General features: G+C 38.5%; 1 protein-coding gene across 5 annotated transcripts in view; it reads right to left on the reverse strand.

Annotated features, from left to right (window-relative positions):
- adgb (androglobin) overlaps nucleotides 1-19,706 on the reverse strand; it is a 33,220-nt gene extending 13,514 nt beyond the window's left edge. For all 5 annotated transcript variants that reach the window (XM_026319083.1, XM_026319085.1, XM_026319084.1 and 2 more), the window contains exons 1-20: nucleotides 19,544-19,706; nucleotides 18,966-19,122; nucleotides 18,722-18,814; nucleotides 17,505-17,576; nucleotides 17,133-17,309; nucleotides 15,012-15,151; nucleotides 14,016-14,096; nucleotides 12,130-12,293; nucleotides 10,356-10,432; nucleotides 9,352-9,526; nucleotides 8,865-8,958; nucleotides 8,455-8,602; nucleotides 6,157-6,202; nucleotides 5,026-5,137; nucleotides 4,765-4,828; nucleotides 4,491-4,598; nucleotides 3,577-3,679; nucleotides 3,231-3,369; nucleotides 1,057-1,171; nucleotides 53-220 (exon numbers count right to left, since the gene is read on the reverse strand). In XM_026319083.1, coding sequence (XP_026174868.1) covers nucleotides 53-220; nucleotides 1,057-1,171; nucleotides 3,231-3,369; nucleotides 3,577-3,679; nucleotides 4,491-4,598; nucleotides 4,765-4,828; nucleotides 5,026-5,137; nucleotides 6,157-6,202; nucleotides 8,455-8,602; nucleotides 8,865-8,958; nucleotides 9,352-9,526; nucleotides 10,356-10,432; nucleotides 12,130-12,293; nucleotides 14,016-14,096; nucleotides 15,012-15,151; nucleotides 17,133-17,309; nucleotides 17,505-17,576; nucleotides 18,722-18,814; nucleotides 18,966-19,122; nucleotides 19,544-19,614 — 2,304 coding nt within the window. In that variant the 5' untranslated portion in view covers nucleotides 19,615-19,706. The remainder of the gene's footprint in view (nucleotides 1-52; nucleotides 221-1,056; nucleotides 1,172-3,230; nucleotides 3,370-3,576; nucleotides 3,680-4,490; nucleotides 4,599-4,764; nucleotides 4,829-5,025; nucleotides 5,138-6,156; nucleotides 6,203-8,454; nucleotides 8,603-8,864; nucleotides 8,959-9,351; nucleotides 9,527-10,355; nucleotides 10,433-12,129; nucleotides 12,294-14,015; nucleotides 14,097-15,011; nucleotides 15,152-17,132; nucleotides 17,310-17,504; nucleotides 17,577-18,721; nucleotides 18,815-18,965; nucleotides 19,123-19,543) is intronic.
- Between the last annotated feature and the right edge of the window lie 425 nt (nucleotides 19,707-20,131).

The raw sequence follows: 20,131 nt of genomic DNA on the forward strand, positions 1-20,131 counted from the left end.
CAAGATATAAAAGGCACTCACTGTATCCACAGTATCACCATAAGCAAGCTACCTTGTGGTGCTCTGATTTTTCCAGAGTGGTGCTGATGTTTTGGGGACAGTGAGCCACTTCTAGGGTTCTTCTAGCAGCTAGCTGGTCCTGCTCATCACTAAAGAAAGCCACAACTCTGGACAGGGCCCTGAACATGGACAAGGCTTGCTCAGTGAAACGAGCACTTTCCTGTTAAAAGAGGAACACAGTGGGGAAGCATCTAAATTTAGTTTAATGGTGGGACTCAAAAAATGCATGTTAAATAGATCAGAAGAGCAGGATGCTCACAATACTAACACATTTTGGTGAAATCTGTTAGTGTAAAACATCTGGATTGTTTATAGCCAGAGGGTTTGAACCTCAACCCAGGGTTTTTCTGTGTGGAGTATACAAGTTTCCCCCATGTCTCAATGGGTTTTCCCCAGCTTCCTCTCTCAGTCCAAAGACATGCAGTTTGCAGTTAACTGGTGACTCTAAATTGCCCATAGGTGTGAATGAGAGTGTGAGTGTTTCTCTCTACATGTCAGCCCTGTGATAAGACTGGTGATCTGTCCAGGCTGTACCCTGCCTCTCACCCAATGTCAGCTGGAATTGCCACGGCCCTGGATGTAACAGTGTAGGCAGGAGATGATGGATGGATTGATCCACCATTGTGCTTATTGTTTCACACATGAAAACATAGTATACCCATAAACTGAAATGACAGAGGGAAACTAAAATGAAATGTGGATCATTCCTTACACCAGAAATGTAAATGTGAAGCTCTATCTAGTAGCAGCAGTTAACAGCAGAGTAGAATGGATGGAAGAAGGTGTATCTATGTCCTGATTGGTCAGTGTGTATTTAGCTAGACAATGTAATTTTCTTTGGTAATATTTCATCTGTTGTGGACTTCTCCTTTTGAAAATAGCACAGATAAATAAACAAAAAAATAATTGTACAGTTTTATTACTCCAAACAAACTGAAGTGATCTGTCAGACTCACAAAGAGTCCACTTCAACTGATAACAGCAGAATTTGCTAACCTTGGTAAGTTGTGACATTATGGTTTCTTCATCCCCAAAGAGGAAGGCTGTCTTGCTGCATAGGTGGATGTGGTAGCCCAGTGCTGCCTTTGTGTGGAAGGACAACACATGGCGCCTATAGGAGACAGAACAAAGTGAGCATTTAAAAAACAGGCACACATTATATTGTTAGTCTACCCTTTTGGCTTGTAACACTGTAAAGCTCGAAAGGCCACTACCTATTCCTTTGATGCTATACAGATCTCCTTAAGGACCTTTGGACTATTTTGGGACCTCATATTCATATTTTCAATCTCTCTCTGCACAGTCATCGTTCCCTTATGCTTTAAGGAGGCAACTGTCTCTCCTTTAATCAAGAAACATCACCTTGACCCAAATGTTCATTGTGTAACAACAAGCTTATTGCAAAATTACCCATTTTGGTCTATTTCTTGAGAAAATCGTGTTTTCTCAGTTCTCAATTGTACCATCACATGCTGTGTCCTTCCGTATAAACTATAAAATCCTCCTCCTCACCTACAAAGCCCTCCACTCTATTGCCCCACCATACATCACTGATCTACTTCATATCTATTCTCTGCCTCGTACTCTCCGCTCCTCCAGTTCCACTCTCCTCTGCACCCCTACAGTGCACCTGGCCACCATGGGCGCTAGATCCTTCAGCCACACTGCGCCCCGCCTTTGGAACATTCTCCCTCATCGCATCCGGTCGTCTCCGGACTTATCAACTTTTAAATCATCACTCAAAACGTATCTGTTCCGTATAGCGTTTTCCACCTAACTCTCTTAACTTCCCAAAGCAGCCCGTGATGTTCTACCACCCTCTGCCTATTTCATATTGTCTCATATTGTTTCATATTTGTTGTTCTGTCATCTGGGTTTTTGTGTTTCAATTTGCTTTTGCTGTACATCGCCCACTTCCTGGATGCTCTGCACTTTTGCCTTTACATTCTGGCCCTCTGTTTATGCATTGTTGTTATTGTTGTTTTAATGCACTCTATGTATTTCATGCTGTATGCTTCCTTTTTCTCTCTGTAAGGTGACCTTGAGAGTTTGAAAGGCGCCATGAAATAAAATTTATTATTATTATTATTATTATGCTGTTTGAAACTTTCCAATCGGTCTTCCATCCCTTCCACTCTTCAGAAACCACTTTACTTAAAGTTACTATTGATCGACTACAAAACACATTTTTTTCATGCTTTGCTTATAAGTCATTTAGTTTAAAAGGTTTTGTTTAATCCTTTTATTATTTTATTTGATTATTTGCTAAGTTGAACACTTTGTCAGAGGGTGCAGAAAAGACACTTCAGAAGGAAGAAATCATTTGTGGAAAAGTAATTTCAAAATGTTTTTCTATTGTGTGAATAACACAGAGTTAATAGTTGAACTATGTTCCTGTCAAGTAATGCTGAGTCGGTCAAACAGTCAAAAGAGCTGTAGCCTAATAGCCTCTTGGTCAAGTACCAAGCTGAGTTTATAGGTCCTTGTCAGGCATGAGAGAGTGAAACCCCACTTTCTTGGCCCTATTAGCTTTACATAGTTTAGGTATCACAGACTAACTATAGAAGGATGAGCACTAAGGCAGAGCTGTAGAAGAAGGGGACAGTATCCTAAAGGGAACCAACAAGAAAAAAGAAGGTGTACACAGAGCAGAGAAAATAGAAACATAAAAAGAATAGGATAAGTAGGAAAGACAAGAGCTTTTTACATATACTATATTAGCAACAACATGTAAATATCGGTAAAACAGTGTACCAGATACAGTAGGGCTGAAAGGGATGTAGGAATGTGGGAATAGAAAAGTGTTTTTTTTTTTTGTTTTTTTTAAAATAATTACTGCTTAAAAGCATGGAAATACCAGCTCTTGGAAAGAGTGCACCATGTGGCATATGGCATGATAAGTTAAGTCCTATGTGTGTGATTATGGCTCAATGGTAATTGCACTGGTGCATACCTGCACCTGACCCCAGAAACTAGGCCCACTGCTTCTAGGCCAAGTAACACCCATTAATAGACTAGGACAGATGTGTTTTACTGCTTTTCAGAGCATCTGACATGGGGAGCTATCCTCTGCTCACTTGTAGCTTTAAGCAGAACTCATTCTCTGTTATGACTACATAGAAAATACACTTGATATGGGATAGAAAGGTAAATCACCAATGTTGTCCTACCCTGGAGGTAAGTCAAGCATGGCTGCTTTGGTGGAGGTGGTCTTGATGGTGAGAACAGGCAGCTGAGACTGCACACTCTTGCAGAGGTGTGGCTGGGCAATGAGTACTGCAGATCTATATGCTGATGGCATTTCTTTTTCTATTCAGTGTTGAAAAGGAATTAAAATGCATGTCACACTCATACACTATTAGTATTTAAATACTGTATGCTATATGCATATTCTGTACACAATATCATGTAGATATGGTTTTTGCATGTTAAGACAGAGGGTTATTATTAACTTGAGTCAAGCATTATGCATTTGTGTGTGTGTGTATGTGTGTATATATATATATAAACCCTTACTCTCCTCAGTTCCCCAGAGAAGCAGAGCAGAGAGGCTGATGAGAATCTGGGAAGGCTGTAGACTGTCAACATACAGGTAATGGGTACCTCTCACCTCTGGACACTTGAGAGAACACACACACATACATACATACATATATATATATATATATATATATATATATATACATATATACACACATACACTTTATATACACTGGCCATAGTTATCAATGCAAAGGTAGACAAGGAAAATAAGAGGGAATACAGTGAAAGCCATAGGGAAGGATGATGGATAAACTGTTAAACAGTGGTTTAGTAAAAGCTGGAGGATAATTCAGGAAAATAATAAGAGCCAAGTGAGCTAAAGAAGTATTTAAGGTGGCATCAGAATAGAAGAGGCCAAGAAGGTGAATTTAGCAATGTAAGAAAAAGCAGTCAGTCAGAAAGACACAGAGTAAGACAGACGGAGGACAAGAGAAGAGGTAGCGAGTGCATGTCTCCAGAATGACAAGCAGATTTAGAGCTCCCTACACGCAGTCATGTAAACACACAAACACTCAGAAAGTTAGACAAAGGCCCGCAATACACATAAATATACACAATGTCACTCTTAGAGTTGTGTATATGTAATGCATGTAATAAAAACAGGCCGTACTTTGAGAACTTTACGGCTTCAAGAGCCAAGAAACCATGGTCTGATTTTCAGACAGATGGCTCTGAAAAAAATGTACTAAATCTTGCGCTAGGAAACGTTGTACCATCTTTTATACAAAAACAGAAACATTTTAACATGAAGGTTCTTTCTTGGCCTTACAAATACTGTAGTAACTTGACAGAAACAATCTTAAGTTATCATACACTGTGAAAGGTTCGGTTGGACCATACACAGTAAATGGGACTGTGTGGATTAAAGTGTATTTGCAAGTGGATACTTGTGTGCTTGCTAGAGCAGATGTCACAGGGAGAGATCCAGTGGTAAGAGAGTGTGTAGACAATCCAGTGTTGCTGCTACTTGTTGCAGTTTTGGACAAGACAGTGCTCTGTAGACAACAGCAGCTCAGTTAATAGCAATATATCTAATACCAACAGCTATAATATGTCAAAGCACTAACACAGAAGTATGTGGAAAAATAAATGGAAAGCTTAGAACTCAATTCTGAACATGCATAAATTAATCAGTGGGTTATGTTGTAATATATACTGCACCTTAAATTGAGATTTTTGGATATGATGAGAGTATGTTTGTGGTTTGTGAAACACCAAGAGAGTTCTGGAAGTTAAAGTAATACCAGTTACGTTTGACCTTACGTAATAAAAGCAATTCTAATCTTAATCACATAATTCCAGAGCTTTCAACAATCCTTTAATCACAAATATCTATGTTCAACTGCTCTATCAGCACAGCAACATATTTAATACATAATGTGTCTGCATGTGTGCATGAGCATGTATGTGTGCGTGTCTTACTGAAAGCATTTAGCAAAGTCATCCAAGTCAACCCAGGTCTCCTTGAAAATGGGCATGACAGGAGCTGAGAATTCCTTAATTACAGAGTCCTGTGTCACAGTTTTACGCTGATCTGCAAGGAAGGTTCAAATTCCACTTGTCAGGGTGACATAATTCCTGTTCAAGAATGTATCTATAAATATTTCTAAACATTTGTTTAAAGTTAGGAGGTTTGCATTATATAGGTCCATAACTGAAAGATGGATTATCAAAAACCTTATTTAATAAGATCCATTATTTTTAATATAAATCTGCAGCTTCTCAATAAAAAAAGCATGTCCTTATCAAACTAAGTAGCATCTGAGTTGACCAGTGCTTTTTATGCTGTGCTTAATACCAATGAATACTGAATTGCCTGCAAAATTTCCCATTTCAAAATTATCAGAGCAAAAAAATGCCTTTCCTCTTGTGACTCACAGCAAGTTATCCTAGATTCAAATCATTTTCTTAAACACAGGGAGTTGAATGGGTCAAACTCCCACATAATGGCATAGTGTAAGCACACATGCATATCCATACTCCCACCAGCTGACTCCCACTATTTCAATGCATGCAAAGCAAAGTCAAAGACATATTCACACACCCTGCCCCCTCCCACGAAAAAAAAAAAAAAAAAACACAGTTGCTCTGCCCCCGAGCTCTACTCAAAGCAGGCGTCTGATCAGTAAACTGTGCCAGTGTCTCTGCTGATGAGAAATGGTGGTCTGCTCACTCAAACTACAGGTGTTACTAAGCAACTAAACAGGGGCAGAGAGAAGGCAGGGAATTGGTCGTTTGTCATAAAGCATAATTTCGGCTCCATCTTCTTTAAAGTGTCTTGGCCGACCGATGGAGTCATAGGGAGAAAGATGTAGGGGGCCAAAGAGCAAAATGCATATGCTGACTGTGCTGCCCAGATGCTGTTTAAAACAACAACTGATGAAATTCTTTAACACAATGATCATTCCAATAAATCACAACTAATGTTAGCATCTGCCCATTCTGGTAGCATAATATTTGACCTTAAGTAAGGCTTTCTTGTGTACAGATAGGTTGCAAATTATTTTTTAAATAGGAATGAGGGAACCAACGTTGCAAAGGGAGAGCTTTTACCATTGGAGAAGTCGTCATCGTCCTTCTTTCTGTCCTCTATAGTAACCTGGAGCGACAGGGAGAGAAATAAAAAGAGAGACAGGGTGAGAGAGGCATGAACAGTGAGTTGCTGATAGAGTAACACTGCCGGAGAAACGCCTCCGCCCTCTAGTGATTCCATGCCAGCTGTGGTGTTGCGCCATTCTCGCCGAACACGAGACACGGTTTAATGTGACAAGCACTGCTCCTCCCCTGCTAAAAACACCACCAGGGAATACCAGCTCTAATTTACTTTGACTGTAAGTGACAGAGGAGGAGTTATGCTGTTTAGTATGTTATTTCTCTTGGAGGAGAATTACTCAATAGCTCAGATTTCAACACAAAGAAATATAGCTAATGAGTCATTGTCAAGTGTCATCTGAAAAAGGTAGACGTTAGTGTGGTCAGGAAAAGGATTCCTGATACTTTGTCAACAAAGTTAGATTCAGGCAGTATAATTTTACCTACTACCTAAACTTATTTTACCTCCAGGTTGCTCATTTTAAATATTTTTCAAACATCATCAATAAGGAAGAATCCTGTTGAATATCCAACAGTTTACTGGGCTCTGAATAAGTATGATCACTTTGTGTCATGTAACTTCGGTCATGTAACTTCGAAGTAACTTCAGCCAAGACTCTGATGAGTCAGGATGAGTTTGTGTGTCTCTATGTGTGCGTGAGTCACTGCTTATTTGAATAAGTACCCAGAGACCCAGACAGACGGAAAGAGACATTGTGACTACCTCCTCTCCACCTCTATGGCAACACTTTCCTGCAACAAAAATACATGTGCTTGTGTGTCTTGTATTTACAAAAGTGCATATAACTTTGCTGTAAGGCATGGCATGTCTTGTCCAGCCACACTATGACATTCTTTTAGACTGCTTGTCTGAATGCAGTATGAGGACACTAACACTGATCCTGGCTCTTTGACATTTAAACAGGTGCTTAGGAGGCAACTATATTTTTCTATGATCAAATTATAATCATGGTTTCATGGGTGGAAAAGGCCAGATTTCTTTAATTCCACATCTTACGGAGCTTTATTTTACACAGCCAGCATTAAGTCTTTGCTCTCCAAGAGACTCTCCCCTTGTTCCACATGGATGCTGTATTTCTCTGGCACAGGTACAATAAAACCATAAACTGCTTTGGTGATTTAGCGATTAACCACATTCCAAGCATTGTGGAGGTTAAAATGGTAGACTTAAACCACAATCTAATGCTTTAACCTACACTAAAATTGAGTGAGTAGGCCACTGAGGCTATTAGGAACATCATATGACACTTCATTGAGAACTTGATGTACCTTATCTCAATACGTGCCCCTTGTGGGAATACATGCTCAGTATAAATGTACACATCACACATCTAAAAACCAATTCATGCGGGTGGAGCGAGCGCGCACACACGCACACACACACACACACACACACACACACACACACACACACACAGTCTAACTCTATAACTGGTCACAGTTACACAAGAGGGTGATTAATATGAACTCTATTTTTTTCTCAGAATGTTAGAAATGAAGTGTAATAATGAACCCCCCAGGAGACACAGACACTGATGGCTCACCATCTAATTGCACTGCTTTTTTCATCAGCACAGGACACGACCTCTCCCTGTATGAAACCCATGCGACCCTGTTCACCATCACCACACACTACGGATTGCCTTTTTCCCTCTCTCCGTTTCTTGCTCTGCTTTTATCTCTCCCTGTCCAACTGTCACTTTGTTTCCATTTTTTAGTTCTACTTGTCCCCTGTTTTTATTTCTCTTTACCTTTGATTATACCCTAATCTCAGAGTTTGCCTGTCTCTCTGCTGCTGTTACCCACCCCCCTCATCTCCCTTCCCTTGCTGTTCTCTCTTTAGTGCAGAAGTGCCTCTGGGAGACAGAAGAAGTGACTTTGAGACTAGAGAATGGCAGCCTTGCTGTCACTGACACACAGAGCAATTCTGATGAGCCTTCAAATGCATACTTACAGGGCATACAGAGGGTCAAGAAAATGAGGGGGGGAAAAAAAAAAAAAAAAAAAAAAATCAGCAAGGAAACAAGTAAACAACACAAAAAGGCAACAACGTTTTCAGGCAGCTGCTACATCTTTAGTTTTTGGACAAATAGCATTACCCAGGGCTTCGCATATCCTCATAACAACTGAAATAAAGGGCTTGGGGAAACCACAGTTAACATTTAACATAAAATGTCAAACACAACCACGCTGAATATATAAATTAGCTCTGCCCCAGCAGACATTAATTCTATGTACCTCTATTTTGTCAGTGCTGTTTGGTGAATTAGTGGTGCATTCAGCTGCATCAGGCTCAAGACCTTCACGGCATTCAGTCTCCTCGCTCTCAGCAATAGACACAAGAAGGGATCCACAAGTCTTCCTCTGAGCACTCTGTATGGCCTCCCTGACACACAAAGACACATTCATGTTACATGCACATACAGTGCACGCATCATATCGTCAACAGATGAATCTCAACTTGCAGTAACATATTTAGAAGCAATATTTCTTTACACTCACCAAGTAGTTTATCACATCAGAGATCAGAGCAACTTGCCTATAGTATATACTGTAATACTAAGACTACAACATACTTCATGTGCAGAAAAACAGAAAAGATATATTGCATTTAATTTCTAAGTTTGAGATCATGTCAGTGTACACACAGCTCTGCAATTGTGCCAACGCTGCTCTTGATGTGGTAGGAGAAAAAGGGGCTGGCAACCTCAATGAACTGCTCTGGTTTTGACAAAGGGAGCTCTGTGAAAAGAAAATAGAAATAATCCTCAGACACCATGCCAGAACTGCTTTTTCACACTATGACTCTTTCTGCATTTTTTATTTTTCACTCAGAGATCACCTGATGTCAGATAAGCCAGAGCCAGCAGCTATTTACAATACAGAGATATTGTACCTCCTATTTTCATTTCTGTATGTGGTACTGTATGAACTCTAGGTTCTAAATACCCTGTATTACCACTCTTCTTTCGAGTCATATTTATTTATGACATTCACCTGTTCTCTATCACACAATTTGTGTTTTTCTACTTGTTTTATATCCTCCCCTGTATCCTCCTCCTGGATTTCTCTTGTCCAACCTTCAAATTTAATTTTAACATTTTATATTCTACATCCTTTTCCTGTCACACTCACTACGTGGTTCATCAGTAACTACAATCTCCTTGCGCTGGCGGATACGTTTCCATCGGGGCAAAGGTGGTTGTTTGGGTGGTGCCTCCAACTGGCATGTTCTGGTTCTGGTCAACAAGACAATATGGCTGTACAGCCATGAGAGACCATACTTGCGAAGAAACTCTGAGGAATTAGCCTGCAATTCCACACAAAGACAAACAGAAAAAAAAGCACACAGACAGTACTCACCTTTGAACATGCACACAACTCATTTAAAACACAGTTTAAAACTTATTGTACTACACTGAGAATTGTCATCTTTAACCAATTCTACAAGTGAATCATGTAAAACTGCTGAAAGGGGATTCTGATCAAAGATCAGATCATGGAGATCATGTAACACCTCCAACAGGAAAAAAAAAAAAAAAAAACAAAACTGTAAAGTGTCCACCAATTAGGTTTAGCATGAGTGTAAATAATAGAACAAGTGAAGCCTCGCACAGCATCCAAATAGAACACAACATGCCCCCAGATCACAAGCACCATTATGTTTCATCTCCACCACCCACTGGTACTATGGCACTCCACTGCATTTTCACATTATTATGCTATATAACAGAGGTAACTAAGACAGACATTTTAAAATGTATTGAAACTCAATTATATATGTTTGGGTAAAATCTGGACAATGCGTTTGTTAATTAAATATTTATATTTAAGTTCATCTGGGTCAAAAAAATGTATGTACAACTGACAAGACATAAATTAGAGGTGACGTCCTTTCTCGGTGAAATGCTCATCTGGGTATTCTGGGTGTTCCAGATTGTAAGAAGACTAATGGAGTATTTGGATCATAATGTGAACATCTACACTGAAGATTTTACTGCAATACACAGTAGATGAAATATAATTTTCATATATGTATATACATTTCATAATAATGTGGCTGAAGTACAAATCTTGCATTGAATAAGCAAGTATGTATAAACAACAATGAATAGAGGATAAAGCATTAAAAGACATACCATGTGCACAAACCCTAAGGAGTTGTTATGTGGCTGAAATTGGTAGTAGCTGGCACACACCACTACTTCAGGGGTACCTGGGAAACACACAAAAAGACTACAAATGAACTGTTTATTCGACCATATAATCTAACCAACATAACTTAAGGAATGTACAAAATTCACAAAAGCAAATAGGCACACTAATGTAAATACTACTGTATATAACTGCTGTATACTGTGCAGCATGTCATGATATAGATTTTTTTGAGACTGAAAATAATGACAAAGATAACATATATCATATAGTAAAAATATGAGCCACTGACTGTACCAACGCAAAGTAACATCTGCAAAAGAAAAAACTGTAGAGATGTGAAAAAATATTGTCCTCAACAAGTAAGGCAACAAGAGAGTCCACCCTGGACAGGTCACCAGTCCATCATAGGGCCACATAGAGACAAACAACCTCACACACTCACACTCACTCCTATGGACAATTTAGAGTCACCAATCAACCTGACATACATGTTGTTGGACTGTGGGAGGAAACCAGAGTACCTGGAGAAAACCCATGCAAGCACAGGGACAACATGCAAACTCCACACAGAAAGGTCCCTGCTGGGTTTCAAACCAGGAACCTTCATGCTGTTAGGCAACAACGCTAACCACTAACCACTAAACTACCATGCTGCCCCCGGTATACAACAGTTAGCACCAAAAACAATGAGAAAGGATAAACATGTACGTGTTTAGTTTTTTAACCAAGCACCATGTGAATTATTACCCTAAAATATAAATGTTCTGTGAAGTAATACAACTTTTGAGTAAAATAATTTGAACACAATACAAATTACAATATACTAAAAATAAAAACGTGTCTCCACATAATTCTCCTTGTGTCACTGAGTTTCCAATATTTTAAGTTTATGTTGCTTCTCTAATAGTACAAATTCTACACAATGCCAAAAATGATTAGTATGGTGATGCTGATACAAAATTGTATCTCAATGACAAATCGTGCTATAAATTAATTGTACAACCTTAATAGAGCCATTATCTCCCCAGCCTCATGACCTGAAACAACTCAGAGGCACTTACTCTTTTCAGGGGACATGTTTTAATTCTGCATTCATCAGATAATCACATTTTATTTGAGAGGTTTTTCTGCCAGTGCTCCCTCTGCTGGTTTATTTATAGGCCATCATACATGTGTTAACCCTCCCTGCACTACATCATACAGCAGCGTGGGAATCCAGGAAGTGATGTTTAAAACGACAGGAAGAAGGCATAAGGGCACTTGCTGACTGATAACACTGCTTAGAAATTTAGGTACTGTGCCCGACAGTGACCATTAAATCAACAGAGCAATAATATGAATTTTGCGTTGTAAAGATTTCAATGTTATTACATATAAATGGAATCACTGCCAAGTCAAAGTTTCAGTAGGACAAAGAAATATTTATCATGCTTCAAACTAGTTGAATAATGAATGCTGAGGGAGGAAAATAAAAATTTACACACAATGTGCATTTACATACATGTATACAAATGTATTGTACATATATACACACATACAACACAGATCATTTTCAAACAACGCACTGATAACTTAATTCACAGAGAAAAAAATAAGTATTTGGTGCATACAAACAGCTGACTGAGTCAACTGATACAATTACTGTAAATATGCTAGTAGGGTGTGTAATTGAGATGTATGTTTGCAAGTACACAAGTATGCATAATTGTGCATGTGTGTGCTTGTGTCTCACTCTCAAACAGTTTAGACATTTACCTTTCTCTCTGCTCAGCTGACTCTTGTTAAAACTCTGGCTGGACTCTCTCCCTGAAGCTGGATCGGCAGTCTGAGGCTCTGTCTCAGGCAAATTCTCATCCGGGTAAGCAAAGATAGGAATGGTGTCTTGTAAGAAATCCCAAATTTTTCCCAAAAACATAGACCTGACAGGACATTAAAGAGAATATTGCTACAGCCAGGAGATGTTATAAATATTCTTAAATTTCACAATAATAATTAAAAACATTTTAATCTTAAACATCTTTAAGCTGGTTTCTAAAATTTTCTGGTGAATTCTTGCATAGTTCAAAAATCCAACTTCTGTACACGCAGACAAGCAGAGATGTCAAGCTCTTATGTTTACGGGCTTGCTTACATCACCATGGCAGCTCTGCTATCAGTGTGCTGTTTCTGCACCTACAGTAATTCTGAATATATTACAATTTCTGTTCCTGTACCTGTTCTGTTTCTCTGCTTGCCATAAAGGGCTGCAGTAGTCACAACAGCATTTATCCCTCTATAGAGTAAAACATAATGCAATCTTCGCTCCAGAACAACACATTCTTTACATTTTTTATTGAATATCACAGACATAATACAATATAATGAAAAAATGGAGCAAAACCACTACTTTGTAGTTGATTCTTAGCCACCTTAAAAAAATCAAATTTATGGGTCCGCTCTGCACAGTCAGGCTATTATCTTAGATTATCTTAGATTACTGCAACTAATGAGCATCACCTTATCAAGTAAAAGGTAGAGAGATATGTTATGTTATTTGAAAGACATCCCTTTTCTGTTTGTTTGAAGAACCGGTTTACTGATTTTCAGCCTAAGCCTGTCATGCTCATGTGAGGAGGATGTTAAAATCTAGTATGAAAATTCCCACTGTGGTTTGTGATTCCAGAGATACCCACTGCTAGCTCATTTCACTACCCACTGGCTGACATCTGGCTGTACAACATGTACATGACTTCTGTTTCACCAGGTCTGTCTCCAAGGTATGTCCAGAACCACAGTCAAAACAACATGTCCCCCCTTCTTGTTAGCTCACCAGTTATGGATGGCAGCAACAATGGCTGATGATATACTATCCAACTTTGGATATGGTTTTCTGAATTATAATAATGGCTGCTCTGTGTCGATTAACAGTCAAGTCATTGCTGATAATGGTTGCCAACCAGCACCAATTAGCAGCAGATATGTTAGTACAACTGCAGAAATGCATCTTCAGTATAAACAAGGCCATAACCAACCAAAACATTAGTGAAAGTGTTTCATTTTCAATGTAAATAAAAGCCTCTGTAAGGGTGTGTTTGTGGGCATATGCACACAGTCATGTTCTGTGCCTGTATGTGTCGATAGATTCCCAGGCGACCCACTAACAGCAGCTAGCCTGCTGAGCTAGAGAAAATAACACTCCCCAGCAGCACTCCAAAACACTGCTGCCCCATTAAAGTTTCATCACTGACAGGCTAAGATTCTCCACTCTATGTTGCAACTCCTCCCCTTTTATTATATATCCCTTGTGTTTCCATTTTAGACCACAGTCAGTCCCAAAGTGTGACTTTACATACTGAGGTAAACTGATACACTTCTCACCATGATTCAGCTAAAGTGAACTTCATAAAGTATTATACTTGAGAGAAAAGGTATGTACAGCTTGTCAGAAGGAGTGACTGCATCTAGTGTCCTAGTCTTTATTGTCTAAACTGCCACAGATTAGATTCTCATTCTGTCTTTGTCTGTATAAAGCAAAGGAAGAGATCAAATCTACCCTGTTCTGGACAAAGTGAAATTGAATGTATATTTTAAAGGAAATAAAACTGAAGACAAAGCATATGAAACAAAGACATAAGAGTGTAGTAGAATAATAAGGCTCTTACTTTACAGGACTGATCTCTGGGATCCAGCCAGTAAGGATGTGGATAAAGGTAAAATCACCCATCTCCCCACCGGACACTACACTGAAAAACAAACATGAAAAAAATAATTTAACTGCAACAGTTAAAAACAGCAAAGGCATATACCCCAAATCAGACACTCCATTCAAGCTACACCATAATGCCACTTGCATCCTTCTCAAACAGAATTTTTGTTTTGTCATAATTCCATTACAGAAAAACTGAGTATAAAGTATGCTTAGCATGTGAGAATCACAAGCTTACATAGATCACCAGTACAATAAAACTGTTCATTGTTACATTAGCTGGACTTTTTTTTTTTTTTAGTGTAACTAATACAGGCTTAGCCTTTGTTTGCAATGTTTTCAAATTTCCCTTTTACGGGGAAACCTACAAAGCTCCATAACTGATTTTGAGGTGTGTGAATACCTATCGTTTATTCAAAATTTTAAGTAGAAAGCTGCTGCTGCAGCAGCTTTAATTGGTCCTCTTGGGATCTTGTGGTCAACCTGTCCAGTCTACAGTCTTGACACCCAAGGACATTAAATTATTTATTCTTGACTGGTATACCACTATTCACAAATACAAAACCACTACTCAACACCAAAGTCAAGAAGACCTGAAATACAGCTTTTTTTATTTGACAAGACTACAGGTTATCTGAAAAGTCCCCAGAGACACCTGAGCAAAATTTGCTCCTATTTCAGTGCAAAGAACTTTCACTATGGCTTATAAATGATTAACTTGAAGCGAGGCTCATTTGTTTCCTGTCCTGGATGAAACATTTATGTCCCAACCTCCAGCAGACACTGCAGTGGAACATGCACACTGTCTGTCAGTCAACACAGCCCAAGGCACAGATTAGGCAAGAGCCAGGGTGCAAAGTGGATATATACTCAGAATGGCTGAGTCTGTCCATTAACCTACTTACTTTTAACAAATGTTTTTTTGTTTGTTTTTGAATGTACATTAACTCACTTTGTATTGGCCACTTTAATGAGAGCCTTAGCCAACAACATTGGCCACAGCTCTGACTGACAGGTGGAGGCAGGAAGGAGAAGGTTGTTTTCTTCATCAAATGGCATGGAATCATCTACTATTATCTTCCTCCAACAACCCTGAAAGTGAGGCAGATATAGTGAGTGAAAATACACTATAACAATCAATACACATCTAATGCTAGTTCTAACAGATTGTCCAATCTCTTTAAATCAGTTTTTCCTTTTTTGTAGTACTAAAGCAAGAGAAAGGAAGAAGAAAAGTGTGTCAAGAAAAGGAAATAAGGAAGGGTTCAGCATTTTGAAAGACATTTTTACTTTTTTGTCAACAGTTAAATGTGAAGATATGCCATCTGCCATCACCTATAAAAATCACTAAGCTGGTTTATCTAACACTAATTTCCACATTATATCGCTATACACATGCTGAAGAATAAAAAACAAATAAAATGTACTTTAATGCAAAGTATCTTTCCCCATAAGTTAATCTAACTTGATTATTTTTAAAAATACTATGCATCAGTTTCTTGTCTAAAAAGCTGTGTTTTAATTACAATGAATTACTTCAAGATAAAGCCATGTGATTCTGGGCATCAGCTACACCATCAACTTTCTCATCCATGCTGTGTCACTATTTCCTTAATACATCATCTGACTGACCACTAGCTGACTGGTAACATCAACACATACAAGTGTCTTACATAGACTCCATAATCTTACAATCTGCAGATTTATTCTTTTGATACATGTACACTCATGTCAACACTACTTGCAGAGGCAGGCCCAAATTCCTCCTCATGGGCTAAACTTTTGGTATTGTTCCCTCTACTAGGATCTAATGGTAATGTGTGTTGACAGGCTTCTCTGAGTCTATACTATAGCATTTTGTGAAATTTGTTCTCTCAACAGAGCTCTCATTGCTGCGCAGATTCTTTTCAATCTCCCTATAAAACATATTCCAACACTTCTCCTAGCATTACCTTAGCGTTACCTTATGCTTATGTCTATATGCATCCCGTGTAGTGTCAGAGCTTGTTACATGCTGTACATGTGGCCTGTCTTCTGGCCGTCTGAGGGAGTTTCACACTACTTGTAAGCAAAAGCAGGCGATAATATGACTGACTGTTCGCAGCTGTGTCTCTCCCTCATCCCATTTCTTGTCAAACCATCCCTGAGGAGACGTTTGATGTGTTTGCAGATGGAGTAAAACACAGTGCAAAAGGGCACGTTACAGGAGAGAGATAGACAGTTGCAGGACATTCAAAAAAATGGGCAAGAAAATGGAGATAGGATGGACATTCACAGCAGTATGAAGGAGGAAACAGATGGAAAGTTTAAAAAAAGGCAATAAATAACAAATTTGGGAGAAAAGGAGTAGAATATGAAAAAAAAGAAAACAGGCAAGGAAATGGGAATGGGGGATTGAGGGCTGGGTGCTTAATGACATCTCAACAACCATCTGTTAGTGTGCTGTGTTTGGCAAGAGGACTGCTGCCTACAACCGTGTCATGCTTGTTTGTCAAGGAAAGAATCAGGAGTGTCACAGAGCACCACCGTCACATTTACCATGACTTATTCAGTCTCTGTCATCTGTTCTCATAGACTTACTAAAACATACTATGGCTATCCAACTTGATCTTTGCTCTCTAAGAACTAGCTGACTCCTATTGAGCCTTATCTATTCATCAGGCAGTGTATCAAGCACAGCCACACTTGGCACAAGAGTAAGACTCATTGATTCTTGCTCTGAGTGGATAAGGCTTTCTCATTCCTTTCCACCCTCCAATCCCTGTTCCATCCCTATTCCCCTGGCATCTGCTGTATCCCATGCACTCTGTTAAAAAACACAACACTGTCTTATGTCATCAATTACTTCATGTTTGCCTCTAAGGAATGTTTGTCTAACAAAGACGTATTGAGACACAACCACTTCCTCTCTAACAGTGTCACCTTTTTTTTGTTTTCTACCATGTTTTGCATTTGCATCAAGTGAAAAGACCAAAAAGCAATTTTGTTGTAACTAAATAGTTATCTAAATCTACAGATGACTTTAGATAAGTATGTGTGAATGTGTGTTTGCATGTTTGTGTGTCAAGCTTACCATCCAGTACAGCCTGACTATGTATTTCCCAAAATTGTTGTAGAGTGGCACATGACCTTTCACCACCTTACACAGCGAGTAGATGTGCTCCCAAGGTTTCCAACCATCTTGTTCTGTAGATGTTCTGTTGTACAGCATCCAAACGATGTAGATTTCACTGATAATCCACCTCATCAGCTTGATCAAAGGTGGGGGAGAGAATGTGAAGACAGGAAATCATCTCTAACCAATAATAACCAATCTTTCAAATCTACTGAATAATGCATTACCCCACTCTAATTTATTTAAGTCAGTCAAACATCACCCTGCCTAATATATGAACTAATATATGCTCAATGGTATATGGTCAAAAAAGAACTGTCAAAAACTAACCTCGCTGCAAATCAGATGATCATTGTGGGAGATTAGGTCGAAGGTTGTTTGATTTTCAACAACAACGGGAGCCTAAAATAAAGCACATCCTTGTTTTTATTGGAGAGAGCAATTGATACTGTATGTTTGCCGGAAAAGTTTAGCAGAGAAACCTTCTGAACTAAGATTGTTACATAGTGTGTTGTGTCATCAGTACAGAATCTTTCATCATAATAGAATACTGCTGTCACATACGCCTTGTATAAAATGGACATTAATGTGTGACTTACTTAAAGCTTCACCAGTAAAGGCCTATACTATGTTAACCTCACCATGCCACACTGTGTCTGTGATTAGGAATATTTGACTGCCAAATTAATTGACTACCATTTTGGTAATTAAATATGAATTAATGAGTCAGGTGATGGTAAGAGAGATCAGCTATGGGTCAAGGGAGACTGTTTTCTCCAGTGAACTCCAGCTTTGAAAATACAGACTGGTATAATCTGATTAAGAGGCAATATCACAGAAGAGCTCTTGTCTGAATCTGCACTGCTGATTGCTTTTGTGATCAGCCCATATTTCCCTTGTATGAAATTAACAAAATGCTTTTGACATCTTGAGCACAAAGGCAGCATGTGACCTGGCAGGGACTTATTCAAAAAGCAGAAAGCTTCCAATAATTGCAAAACTCAACACTGCACTGTGGAGTGATGCAATTAACAGTTCAGTTAGAGATAACGAGATGACTAGAGTGCCGATTTCCTTAACCACACACACACACACACACACACATATATATATGTGTAAATATATATGTGTAAATATATATATATATATATATATATATATATATATAGTTGATATAGTTATTGTTGATATAGTTATTGTTTTATCTGATCAAACATCCAAAAAAAATGTGTGTTTTTTTTGGGACAAGCACGAACATGTATTTTTACAAGGTAAAAGAAATAAACTTGCTAAATTAAACAAATTAAATCACTAAATTACTTAAATATTAAAAGTACAAATTTGTTTTCTCACTAATATATGTATACCTGCATGAGACATATGCAGAATCCTGTTCATTATTATTAACTTCGGCATATTTGAAGTGTAAAATGTATACTAGTCCAAGTCTCAATCACTTTTGTCAACTTACAGTACCATGGAAACACCTGCCAAATTGTTATTATTCCATTAGAGGCCATGTTATTTTATAAAAACATGAAATTTACCTTGGTGACAATAAATTCGAAAGGACGCTTCCAGGAGTGCACTTTTAAAGATGCAGGTAATGAAATTTTTCCTTCAGAATCTTCAAAAAATGGCTGCAAACAAAAACAACAAGAGTGAAAATGTAATCAAGATACACATTGAACAAAAACTCTAGTATCTGCTATGGACCTGAACCAAATTACACATTTTTCAATACACTACAAGATGTTTTTATACATCACATATTTTCTACTAAGGATTTACAGCACTGGGACTCCTGCTTGTCTTTCCATCTTCAGGTCCTTTATTTGAGTCCCATCTCTCCTTGTTGACGTCTGCTTCATTCCACTCAGGCCAAATGGGGAATCTGCATCCCCGAACACCTCCTGGGCTCTCCGAGGAAGTGACTGGGGACGTTGCTCTGAAATGATGACACACAGGAGCTAATTCACTTCATTTGTTCTTGGCGTTCTTTTGTCAATATTTAGCAACAAAATTATCAGTAGCATAGAATCAGACTAAGGAAACCCCATCGAATGACTTATTGATTCTCTCATAGTGAAAGCGCTATTAACGCTAGCTCATTTTGTTATCATGCTGATTACTGTCTTCTCAAGACTTACAGCCACACATAAAAAAAACAATAAGACAGATAAACAGAAAAGGTGCACGTTTTTCAGTAAAAAAAAAACAGCCAGAATTAAACTATGTTGTTCTGCATCTGGTCGAGTTAGCACATTTCCTAAATATGTTACTTTGGTTAACGATATGTAGCAAAACAGTAAGCTAACGCTACTGCTAACCACAGCTGTATTAAATTAACGCCAATTGTCCAAACTCACTCGGTCTGTCGGTCAGATAGAGAGACTTTACTGGACGTGGACTCCTTTTTCTTTAGCTGTGCCTTGGACATTGCAAGTTTGGTGAAAGATATGACAACCAACTGACCAAGAAACACAGAAGTTAGTTATTAGCGTCTCAAAGCTGCGTTGGTTTAAACAAGTCTCTGCCCTTGAACGTTTACGTGTCGCTAAGCAACGGAATTTTAAAGTGGGCGGGGCCTGATAGTTGCTGAGCACGTGTTACTGGATTTTCCGTTATAATAAATATGTCCTTCTATCCTAAAAAGATCATTTAGTGGTGTAAAATGTTTATACTCTAAATTTACCATCTGCTTTATTTCTTTGTATTTAAACTAACAGCAGGTGGACAAAATATTAGAAACACTTGAATAGATTGCAATCCAATGCAATCCAACATATTGCATAAAAGTGTGCTGTAGAGGTGAATCAGTACTTGGCACCACTGATAAAATTATCGCACAGGTGGCAATTCCTTAAGGCCACATAGTTATGTAGGTCTGTTAACATGCAGCTCATAGAAACATAGATTTGTAAAGACTGATTAAAAGCAAGTACCTGACTACACTA

The sequence above is a fragment of the Mastacembelus armatus genome, chromosome 24 (genome assembly GCF_900324485.2).
Source record: "Mastacembelus armatus chromosome 24, fMasArm1.2, whole genome shotgun sequence".
NCBI classification, from domain to species: domain Eukaryota; kingdom Metazoa; phylum Chordata; class Actinopteri; order Synbranchiformes; family Mastacembelidae; genus Mastacembelus; species Mastacembelus armatus.